General features: G+C 42.6%; 1 protein-coding gene across 12 annotated transcripts in view; it reads right to left on the reverse strand.

Annotated features, from left to right (window-relative positions):
• Positions 1-12,237, reverse strand: part of OGDHL (oxoglutarate dehydrogenase L) — a 111,641-nt gene that overhangs the window by 50,852 nt on the left and 48,552 nt on the right. For all 12 annotated transcript variants that reach the window (XM_053305768.1, XM_053305764.1, XM_053305765.1 and 9 more), the window contains 4 exons: positions 6,859-6,949; positions 5,510-5,689; positions 816-944; positions 132-311 (listed from right to left, as the gene is read on the reverse strand). In XM_053305768.1, the coding sequence (XP_053161743.1) occupies positions 132-311; positions 816-944; positions 5,510-5,689; positions 6,859-6,949 (580 nt within the window). The remainder of the gene's footprint in view (positions 1-131; positions 312-815; positions 945-5,509; positions 5,690-6,858; positions 6,950-12,237) is intronic.

A 12,237-nucleotide genomic window follows, 5' to 3' on the forward strand; every position in this document is an offset into this window, starting at 1 on the left:
TTCCAAAAGGCATAAAGGGATATTATGGTGGGAAGTGGGCAGCTGCAGAGTCCCCATGTGTACGTGGCAAGCCCATGAGAGGAAGGCTGTGTATGTCTTTCTTGACCAGAGTAAAGAACGGTAGTACTTACCAGATCTATAACCACATCTTTATTAAAAGTGTTTCTCCACTCTGCAGCCACATTGCACACATACATCACTGCTTCTGGATCATCAGCGTTCACATGGAATATAGGTGCATTGACCACCCGAGCAACATCGGTTGGATATGGAGATGAGCGAGCCATTCGTGGATCAGTAGTGAAGCCAATCTAAAATGCAAAATACTGCCATTTTATCTTTTTTGACGTTTCAATTCTGGTTGATAGATTATGGAAGGATTGTATGCTTTAGAGTTAGGACCACCAAGCTCTGAAAGGAGTAATATTTCTTTCTTATTTAGCATGAAGATATTATTGGCAGTGGAGACTGAGAGAACAAAGGGCTATTCCATGGAAAGTCATGGTCATTTTGGACAAGTGTAGTAAAACATGCTACATTCTAAAGAAAGAATTACTCTGCATAATTAGCATTGGAGGGAAGCAAACAATTAGCAAATTGCTTGCTTCCCTCCCATAATTTTTTTCAGCCCAATGACATTTTCTCAGTGCTTTAGGCTTCCTTCTCATAAAGCCTTCCTGCAGCCACAGAGCAACTCCTTGTCTTAAGAGCAAGGAAGAAGTCATGTTCCACTATCTACAATGAAAGTAACAGAAAGAGAGATGCCAAAAGCTGTTAATGAAACCCAGACTCCTAAAGACATCTCCACTTTGTACCTGATTGTTGACCACCACATGAATGGTGCCATTGGTGGTATAAGACGGAAGATCACTGAGATGAAAGGTTTCATAAACCACTCCTTGTCCAGCAAAAGCAGCATCTCCATGCAAAAGTACAGACATAACCTATATGGTGAGAGATTTCAAAATTGTTGTTGCCCATCAGCCAACAAGTTTCAAATGAAATACTCCCTAGACCAATGGGGTATTTTTCTAACTCTCAGATTTCTGTATCAGTCCCATAACTGCATTCAGTCACATAATTAGTAGATAGTGAAACAAAAATCATTGTTTTAACTTCTACAGTATTCAAGAAAATACACTTTTAAAGTAAGCCTAGCAACAGTAGAGACTAAAAATGCACCTCATTGGCTGATGTGATTATGACACCACTTTCTTGTTCTTGTTCTGTTCTGGGCAGAGATACTGTAGCTTATTGTGCTGGGTTTTCTCTGCCTTATTCTTTGCTGCCAACTAACAGGCCTTAAAATTAAGATGAGCAAATTACTTGGTGGGTGGGAAGGGGGGATTCATCCAACTTTGCTACCAAGTAATGAGGAGGTTGCAGCTCTGATTTGGGTGGGATACTGTTGGGGTGGGGAAAATGAGCAACTCTCTCTTTCTCTGATACTGCAGGCCTTTGGTGTATGAGGCGGTGACAACTCTGATTTGCGGGGATACTGGAGGGGGTATAAGGAACTCTTTCTTTACCATTGTCTCTAATGAAGCAAGGGGTGGCGTTGGAGTGTGGGGTGAGCAGAAGGCAATGGCCTACTGACCCAGATAAAATTCTAAAATTCATTAAAAGTTGTCTGATTGCCCGATTGCTTTGTGGGTTGGGTGGTAGGAAGGTTGGTTTATGGGGAGATCCAAGTACCCCATTGTTCCCTATGGGCTAAACAAGCACATGTTTTGCAGCCCTGCTTTGGGGGCGGGGGAGAAGCAACACTGCAGAACAGGAGCACACACAGTCCTTCCCAACACAGAACAGAACACCACATTTTGCCAAACACACATGGCCAAAAAAAGAATCATTGAGTCAGAATCCACCGCCAGCCACAGTACCTGCACTGCAGAAGCATTATTGGCACAAGTTGCTCTCACACACATAATTATAACTCTGTCCTCGCTTGCAACAGCTGCCACAGCAGCACCCTTAGCAGCCAGCAAGCATGGCCATAAGCTCAACTATAGAGAAGGGGAAAATCACAGAGCCATGAAGGAGAAAAACAAACCCAACCCGTGAACAAAATGATCACCACTCTAAATTAACAAAGTAAAGTAACATTGAACTATGTACTAAACATAATATAGAATTTAATCAGATTATATGCTAAACATAATATAAAGTATAATCAAACAACCACTGTATGACCAAAACCCAGTACATATGCAGTAAACCGTATGACTGGAAACTTCCTATGCAGAAAAATCAACCAGTCAGACATCTATAACCAACATGTGTAAACAATGTAATACAATGCACATGTAAAGATGTTTAATAGTAAACTCCCTTTAGGAACCCAAGGTCTTGTAGAGGCAAGGAAATGACTCCAACAGCCAAAATAGGCATATAATCTGATTAAATTCTATATTATGTTTAGTACATAGTTCAATGTTACTTTACTTTGTTAATTTAGAGTGGTGATCATTTTGTTCACGGGTTGGGTTTGTTTTTCTCCTTCATAAGCTCAACTATAGCAACGTGATGTCTTCAATCGCATGTTGACTGAGTGACTACACCTTGCAATGCAGTATGCAGATTGCAACACAGTGAGCGAAGCACAAGTTACTCTCAAGGCCAGACATGGAGCTCCTCTCACAGCAATCACCAAGAAAGGAATTACAGAGAGCGTGTGTGTGCGCGCACTGAGCTGCCATTGTCCATTTCTCAACACAACACCACCATATTACAAGCAGACCAAACCACAACTCAAGGAAGGTGGGAAAGCAATGCCTGCCTGTGTCTGGATAACACCATGGCCTCAGATTGGTGCTGGGCCCCAGCTGGCAGCCTCAGTGACACTCTTACCCCTGGACTTCAGGGCTGAAGTCCAGGGCCTTCACACCCTCTGGGGCCCCCCCAAATCCTCTTTAATCTGTCCTGGGTGGTGTGGTCACCGGCTGGCAGCATCTGATTATGACATGTGTTGGGTGCTTTAGAGATAGAGGGGGGAGTGGGGAAAGAAATATGTGGGATGGGAATATGTTGTTGTGTGTTGAAATGTTTCTGCTAATGTATATTTGCATAAATATACCTGTTTTATTAATTCAGTTGCTGTTTATGCCCTCAAGAACCCACGTTAAAAATACTGCATGTGTCACGGGGTGTGTGTGTGTGTGTGTGTGTGTGTGTGTAGGGGGATGATGCTTAACCTGTGGGGGGGGGGGGGGCTCCATAGGCCTTTAGGTCCAGACTCCAAAATTATCTAACTACACCTCTGGATAGCCTGACATATGGGTCAGGGGCAACAGTCCATATCTCACCACTGACCATGGCGGTGGCATGTGTGTGTGTCAGCATTCAATGGGGTTATTCGAGTTCCCCATTGTTCCCTATGATTCAAGTTCCCATTGTTCCTGAAACAAGCAGAGTACATGCATTTTGCAACCCTGCCTTGAAAAACAGCACTGCAGAACAGAAGCACAAATAGTCCCTTCCAACACAGTACACATTTTGTCAAACACACAATCCAGATGGCCAAAAGAGAATCACTGACCCAGAATCCACTGCCAGCCACAGTATGCCTGCACTGCAGTAACATCACAAGTTGTTCTCTCACACAGAAATAGGACTCCTTACAACAGCTGCCACAGCAGCATCACTGCCGAAATCCTGGCCAAGGCGCCGAAGAAGCCGCCAAAATCCTGGCCAAGCGGCCAAAGAAGACGCCAAAGTCCTGGCAAAGACGACAGAGCAGCTGAAATCCTGGTAAAGCCACCAAAGCTGCCGCAGCTGCCAAAGTCCTGGAGAAACCACAGAACTGCTGAAGTCCTGCCGAAGCCACCGAAGCCCTGGCAAAGCTGCCAAGCTGAATATGAGGATTTTCAGCAATTCCAGAGATTCCCGAAATTCCAGAAATCCAAATTCCGGAAGTTCCTTGGATTCCTTATATTCCAGGAATTCCTTAAATTCCTCAAATTCCTGAGGCTCAAGGAATTTCAGAGATTCAAAGAATTCCTGGAATGTCAGGGATTTGAAAGGAATTTCAGGAGTTCAAGGAATTTGTGGGATTTTGGTAATTCCTGGAATTCAACTGGAATTCCTGGAGCACAGCTTTGGCAGCTTCCCCAGGGCTTCACCATGACCTCCATAGCCAGCTCTAGATAGCCCATGTGCAAACAGCAAATATATATATAAACATGCAAATTCAGAAATTAAATAATTATATTTTTATATATGTGTGTCCTAAATTCTTTAAATATATATCTTAATAAACGTACATATTTCAAAAGAACACCAAGAAATGTCCAAAGTTGCCCAGAGCACAGAATAATGAAGATGGTAAAAGTATTCCAATCTTGCTTAATCAGTATGAAGGACTATGATGTTACAACAGAACACCAAAACAAGTTCACTATTTCCCAAAGTACATAAATTTATAGGAGATGTTGGCAAAGTTCCAGTCCTTTAAAATCAGCACAGAGAAATGTGCTGTAATGATAGTCCGTTCTGTTATCTGCAGCTTGTAAGGATAATAATTCTTTCGCTAGTAGGTCCTTAGCATAGAGAGATGTGTTGTAATAATAGTCCGTTCTGTTATCTGAAGCTTGTAATAATAATTCTTTCGCTAGTAAGTCCTTTCAGTATTTTTCGCCGAGGCTTCCTCATGAAGGACTTATCAGTTTTGTGTTCATTCTAAGGACAGCATTTTTAATGTCAACTAGCCAATCAAGAAGCAAGGAGATCTCAAGCCAATCAGAAGTGCCAGGAGACCAATGAGCAATCGAAAAACACTGAGACAAAATGGTGTCCACTAACAGGGGGTAATTCAATTCATGACCGAATCAGCCCATTTAAGGGGCAATTTGATTCGCAAACAAATCAGCAAATCACCAATTCATGGTCGATTGATTAAAAAGTGAATTAATTAGCACGTGCCTAATCCCCCCAGTGGTTGTTGCTGGTTGTTTATTTTTATACTGTGAGCCCCTTTGGGACAAGGAACCATCTTACTTATTTATTATTTCTATTTCTATGTAAACCATTTTGAGCACTTTGTTCAAAAGTGGTATATAAGTATCTTGGTATATCCAATTACGCTAGATCTATTACTTTTCATTTTGAAGCACACCATTGATGTAATGGAGCAAAATGAGAGAATTAACATTGTTCATGTCTACAGCTTCTGGTCTATGCAACATACTGGAGGTTCTCAAAAAACACCATCTGTAAGATAATTGCTAGGAAAATATGTACAATTTTGGTCTTGTGGCTAAACTGACAAATGATGTCAGAGTTAAAGAACAAAGATAAAAAATTAACAAATTTGTATGGAATTGGATGCTTTTATTGATTTCTGTAGACTTATTTACAACCTAGTATACAGCAATGCTTTGATACTTCAAATGTTAATATACATTTGTCTGTAACTCCACACATTTCTGATGAATGGCGTTCTAATCTTACCTTTCAATTATAATATTTAGAAATGAAGGTCAAGCGAAAGCTCTTTTCCAAATAATTTTACCTTTTTCCCCTCGGTATCCCCTCGGTAGAACTGCTCAGCTTTGGTCTTTCCTTGAGCAACAGGGTCCACTGCTTCCAGATGAGATGGGTTAGCCACAAGTGACAGGGTGATATTCTTATTTGTTGATCGGTTGATCCTCTCATGGTACATCCCCAGGTGATATTTTACATCCCCAGATCCCTAAGAATGAGGAACAATGAAAGCTCATACACATGCACTAAATATTGCTTAAAATGTGGTATATTTTACATATCCACAGGAGTCTGAAAATAAATCTATATACACTATTAAATTAAATCTATATACACTACCTACACACACACACACACACACACACACACACACACACACGGCTTCAGAAGTCCACTCATCTGGGACGAGTGAAAATTGCTGCCCTATGAGTGAAAATATCAGAGCTGGCTGCCTCTCCCTCATCTCATCCTTGCCTGCACTTCCTTCTCCTTCAGTGCCTTCTCGTCGCCGTGTTTTCCCACCGCCATCACCACATTTGCTCTTGACACGGTCAGAGTGGGAAAATCGACTCTTGTGCAAATGAAAGAACCGATTCTCCCACTCTGGCCAGTGCAAGACCCCTGATGAAAATGCTGGCAGGCGCACGCATGCCTCAATAATGGTGTCAGGGTGCATGCATACCCATCTCCATTTCCAGCAGGTCCTTGCCAGAAACAGAGAGGGAAACAGAGTGCTAAGCTGCAGCAGAGCAAACAGGAAAGAAGGGAACATGCAAGAGATCCACTAAACTCCCACTTTGCCTATCTCAAGCAGATTTCAGCCAATACTTAAGAAACTCAAGGATTGCATATGAATCTACTTTGAACAAGTATATACCATAGATGGTTTAAAAAACATAGGATTCTTGTCAATGCTGTGAACCATCCTAAAAAATCCTCAAGATTCTTTCTCATAGTTGTGCAACACTTGATTTTGATTAGGATATAGATACAGAGGCAGGGATTTTAGATTGTGAGCTCTTTGAAACAGGCAACCATTAAAGAATCTGCTATTTAAACTGCATCGTGAACTTGTTGAGAGGTAGTATAGAAAACTGTATTAATAGTAAGTAGCAGCATGCAGACTAACAGGTCATAACTAAGCACAACTGAAATCAATAAGACAAGTTAATCATGACTAACTTAGACTCAGTCTGAATGAATGTGGCAGGCTGGTGTAGCTTCTTCCTGATAGCAAGTGTACCACCATAGCTGAAGCAAACATCTGACTAGTAAAATTTTTATATAGATATAGATATAAAAACCCCTATATGGTAACATCCATCAGGGTTTGTAGTGATAACTTAATATTCTTAAAAGATCAGAGTTGCATCTTACCTCATCAGCTGCTTCAAGCTTTGGATCAAACTGGCAAAATATTTGTTCCAGTTCTTTTCGGATAACGTTGGCCAACACATTCAATCTTCCTCTTATAGAAAACAAAAAAACCCCAAAAATATATAAATTGCAAGGAGGAATAGAATGTTGGCCAACAAACACGTGCAAATAAAAGTATTACAGAGCTTGACATATACAATTCTAGTTGTCTGACTGCGTAACACACATTCACTGCCATTTAAAGTTTTGCTTAGATCTTCCATTAAGGTTCTTTGCATCAATATAACACCTGAAATTTTAAAATTTAAAATAAGGTATATAGATTTTAAAAGAAATAAAGGATCCAGGATGGGAACTAATAAGGGGGGATTTGGAAATATTTCTTAAAGGGGTGAAAATGTTTAGGAAAAACAGGCTGCTTACCTGTAACTAGTGACCCTTGAGTGATCCGGGGGTATTCACACAACTGAGACTGCACATGTGCAGCAGCAGTCACCTCCACTGATAAGACTCTCCAAGCTCCACGCTCTTGCCCCACCCCACACGAGTGCATGCCCATTAGGAGTGGCAGTTAGAGTGTTGTTGGATTCAGTTCCTGGATGACTGTGGCAGTCCAACCAACCAACCTGATCAAAAATGCTGTTCTTAGAGACAGAAATTTTGATGACATTGTTGCTAATGGTTCAAATGGGCAGTTTGTCAGAACTACTGAGATACTCCATTGGCAAACTGGCCTCTTTACTGAAGGGTATAAATTTTCTAATCCCTTCAGAATTTTTTTTACCCAGTGGATGTGAAAATATCATGCCAGAATCTACACCTGCATGGCAGCTAGAAACTGCGGCCAAGTGAACTTTAATTGAGGAATTTGACAATACACGCAATTTCAAACTGGCTAGGTAAGTCAATATCTGTCTAGTTGATGCATTGGATGTTGGTGTGAAGGACTTGGTCTTTGAACAGGTTTCAAGTTGTCTGGCAGGCCCACCCGCCAGCCTTACCAAGGACTGTGCAGCAAGCTTGCAGGGAAATGAGGAGCCTCTGTGGGTGGGTGATGGCCTGAGAAGAGAGAAGACATTGGGGCCTTTGGGCCCAAGGAGTGATCCAGCGGCCACCAGGGCAAGGAGCAGGCTGGCACTGGCTGCTAAGCTTCAGCTCTGGCCAGCCAGCACAGAGGTGGCACTGCTTGATGACACTAGGGGCGTGCCTCGAGGGGAGGGGGACAAGGGAAGGAAGAGCAGCTGGGAGGGGGTGGACAAAGAAGGAGCGGCTGGAGGGCCATGGGAAGTCACAGCTGCAGCTGGCATGGGGCTGATGGGTGTAATAAGGAGGAGTGGGACTTACTTAGGAACAACTGGGACTGTATGGGATGCACAAGCCTGTATAAAAGGTGAATGGCCAAGGATGAAGAGAAGCAGAGAAAGCGTGAGAGTCACAGGCCTCCAGAGAGGGGCTGTTACCAAGACCTACACCCCATCTAGGAAGAGGGTGATGAGCAACCCCCTTCCCTGGGTATTTTGAGGCCTTTAAACCCCAATCAGAGGCTTGAACCCAAGGGTAGCCAGACCTGTTTGGACACAAATCTTTTCCATTTTCCAGCATGTTTGTTGTTGATGATGATGGTTTCTTTTCATTGAATAGAATATTCTCTAGTAATTCAGCTCATGTGGGATCCCCATGATCCTACATGCTGTCATTGATCTGGATGTAAAACCCTGCCTTCTTCCATGGGTATGAAGTCCATATACAGGGGTAGTGTGCACATTCTGCCCTATAAGATCTGTAATAGTGTTGGATACCACACTTGCATTTGCCATTTGGCATCGACAAAATGCAATCTGTGTTGCGGTATATTATCTTGTTCACCACTCTTGTAATGAGTGTTAATGGAGGATATAGATAATAGAATGCATTATCCCATGTCATCATAAATGCCTCCCCTAGCGAGTCTCTCTCTACACCTGCTCTGGTGCAGTACTGCTCGCATTCTTGTTCTCCAAAGATGTGAATAGGTCTATCTGTGAAGTGACCCATATGTGTCAAATATCTCCTGTAGGTCTTCGGGGTGGATGCTCCATTCGTGTGTATTAGAATGGGTCACATCTCTGCTCAAGAGATCTCCTTCCTTGTTTTCTGTCCCCTTGATATGTATCGCAATGGGCATTCTCAACTTTGCATGTTGTATTGCTGCCATGCAAGTAAAACCTGGATTTTTTTGGACATCCGCTGTGGACACTGGAAGGCTAAGTCTACTTGCTGTATTATCTTGGAGATTCTGTCTGCTGGTAGGAAGGCTTTCTGTCAATCTGCATCCAGAATGGAATCTTTCAATAGTATGGTTCTTGTGGATTGCATCTTGGATTTTTTGTGGTTGATTGTGATACCCAGATTGTCCAGGAGCATCAGCATACTTTGCAAGTCTTGTTGTAGTTGAGCAGATCTTTATGTGGAAGTACACATCTTTCAGGTCTATGGCTGCAAACCACCTGTCCCCTATTAAAAGGGGCAGTATGGCTTGTATTGATATCATTCTGAACTTTGTCATTTGGATAAGGTTGTTTAAAGCCCTCTGGTCCGATATTGATTGAATACCCCAATCTTTTATTTTTATTTTTTTGGTATCTGGACATATCTGGAATAGAGCCCTCCAATTTGTGAATCTGGGGGAACTATTTCTATGGCATCCTTCTCTAAAAGTCTCACTACTTCCTCGAATAGGGTTGTAGGTGGTTGGGTATATTTGATACCCTGAAAAATTGGCCTTGTGTGGAACATTATAGCACAGCCATTCTTGACAACTGAAAGTACCCACATCTGATATTATTTGCTCCCACATAGGGTAGTGATCTGTTAGGAGTGGAATCTGAGGTATACGTAGCTGTGATGGGTGAGCTAAGGCATCAAAGGATTTAATTTGAGGATGATTGTTTAACCCCATCCCCTTGTTTCTGGTGGGAAGCGCCTTGTTTTGTTCTTTCTGCATAGGGTCTTCTCTGTGGTCTTCGCAATTCCTCCCACAGGGTTGATTGGAAGAGTAAGGTTGTTTTGGTTTTGCAGAATAGCTTTGAGGAGCTGTTAGGACTGCAAATGTCTTTGCTGTCAGCTTTGATTTCTTCAGCTTTTCAAGTGTGTCATCTGTTTCTTTGCTAAAGAGGTCTTCACCCTCAAATGGAAGATCCTCTATTTTCTCCCTTGCTTCATATTGTAGTTTAGAGGAGTGAAGCTAAGCATGTCTGCATAGTGCTATCGCTCCTGCCAGATTTTTGGACTCACAATTCATCAAATGTCTTACTGTGCTGATTTGTTGTATGATGATGTCTACTGACTTCACCTGTAATTCTTTGATTTTACTCTCTCTGGGACCCTTTTTGCTGTCTCCTGCAGTTGTTCCCTAGACATTGTTGTTATCTAGACATGAATGCCATATAATTCGCAATTCGCATTGAAAGGGTAGAGGTGGAAGAGAATCTATACCCCATCCCATCTAATTTATGTCCCTCTGTGACCACAGGGGCTGCTTGGTTCCTGCTGGACTTAGATGATGAGGCACAGTCTACCACTGACGAATTTGGAACATAGGAACATAGGAAACTGCCATATACTGAGTCAGACCACTGATCTATCTAGCTCAGTATTGTCTTCACAGACTGGCAGCAGCTTCTCCAAGGTTGCAGGCAGGAATCTCTCTCAGCCCTATCTTGGAGAAGCCAGGAAGGGAACTTGAAACCTTCTGCTCTTCCCAGAGCGGCTTCATCCCCTGAGGGGAATATCTTGCAGTGCTCAAACATCAAGTCTCCCATTCATATGCAACCAGGGCAGACCTTGCTTAACTATGGGGACAAGTCATGCTTGCTACCACAAGACCAGCTCTCCTCCATATCCATATTTGGATATGGATGTTTGAACAGGTAAGTGCACTTTTCTTCTTGAACCTTGTATATATTATCCAACTTTCTTGAGGTTAGTGCAGCGCTAGATGGTTTTTGCCATGCTTGTTTTGAAACTTGTAGCAATATGGGAAGTATATGCAGAGCTGCCAGCTGTGAAGCTTTGGTTGTCTGCAAGAAGCTGAACACTGGATCTTGAACATCCTCCTTAACTTGTTTAAGGTCTAATCTCAGTCTCTTTGCCATATCAATTATGTGATATGTTCTGTGCTCTTCTTTTTGAGAATCTGACGATTTCTTCAAAACTTCATCATCTGGAGAAGATTCTGAAGGAACTGCTGTACCTGCAGATTCTGAGGAGACCATTTCTTCAACTCCTGAGCTCCCATCATCACTCCATTTCTCCTCTAACTCTTTTCTAGTCATAGGAGCATAGGAAGCTGCCATATACTGAGTCAGACCATTGGTCCATCTCACTCAATACTGTCTACACAGACTGGCAGTGGCTCCTCCAAGGTTGCAGGCAGGAATCTCTCAGTCCTATCTTGGAGAAGCCAGGGAGGGAACTTGAAACCTAGATGCTCTTCCTAGAGCAGCTCCATCCCCCGCGGGGAACATCTTACAGTGCTCACACATCAAGTCTCCCATTCATATGCAACCAGGGCAGACCCTGCTTAGCTAAGGGGACAAGTCATGCTTGCTACCACAAGACCTCTCTTGGTCATCTCTTAAGGGTGACGTGTGTCAGGTTGGGGACATTGAAGGTGTCTTCAGAATCTTGATCACTTCTTCTTCATACTCTAGATCTCCTCCAAAAGACAGTGGAGGCAGTTGCATGTACTCTTTCCTCGATGTTAATGGGAGAGCTAATAAGGTATACTGATGTGGCCATTCCATTTGGATGGGAATGTCTTTGCTTATTGCTAAAGTCTCTACTGCCAGAAGTCCTGAGTGGTTACCGTAGTCGAAGTTGTAGGTTTCGGTATCGATGTAGGAATGATTGATGTTGTGGTCAACGTCAAATCCTTTGCTGATGTCAATGGTATGTTTGTTGCTGATGTCAATGTCTGTGTAAAGTAACTGCTGGTGTCAATGTTGATAGTAAGAGATTTTACACATGTTAATTTTGTGTTCCTCACCCAGACACAAGAGACAAAGTTCATGTTGGTCAAAGGTAGGAAACTTTGATTTGCATTTTCCACAGCATTTAAATGTTTTATTTTCAGTCATGTACATTTGAAATGTGTTCTGAGGACAACTTAAGCAATTGTTTTCTCTCACACACAAAAGTCCTTGATAGAAAAACTCTCAAGAACCAGAGCTGTTGCTTCCCAATGTTGCTATGGCAGTGGTCAGAAATGAACAAAATCCAGTGACACTCCAATCACCACTCCTAATGGACATGCACGAATGCAGGGCGGGGCTAGAGTGTCACGCGGAGCTTAGAGAATCCTACCGATGGTGGCTGCTGCGCATGTGCAATCCCAGTTAT

This window comes from Hemicordylus capensis, chromosome 3 (genome assembly GCF_027244095.1).
Source record: "Hemicordylus capensis ecotype Gifberg chromosome 3, rHemCap1.1.pri, whole genome shotgun sequence".
NCBI lineage: Eukaryota > Metazoa > Chordata > Lepidosauria > Squamata > Cordylidae > Hemicordylus > Hemicordylus capensis.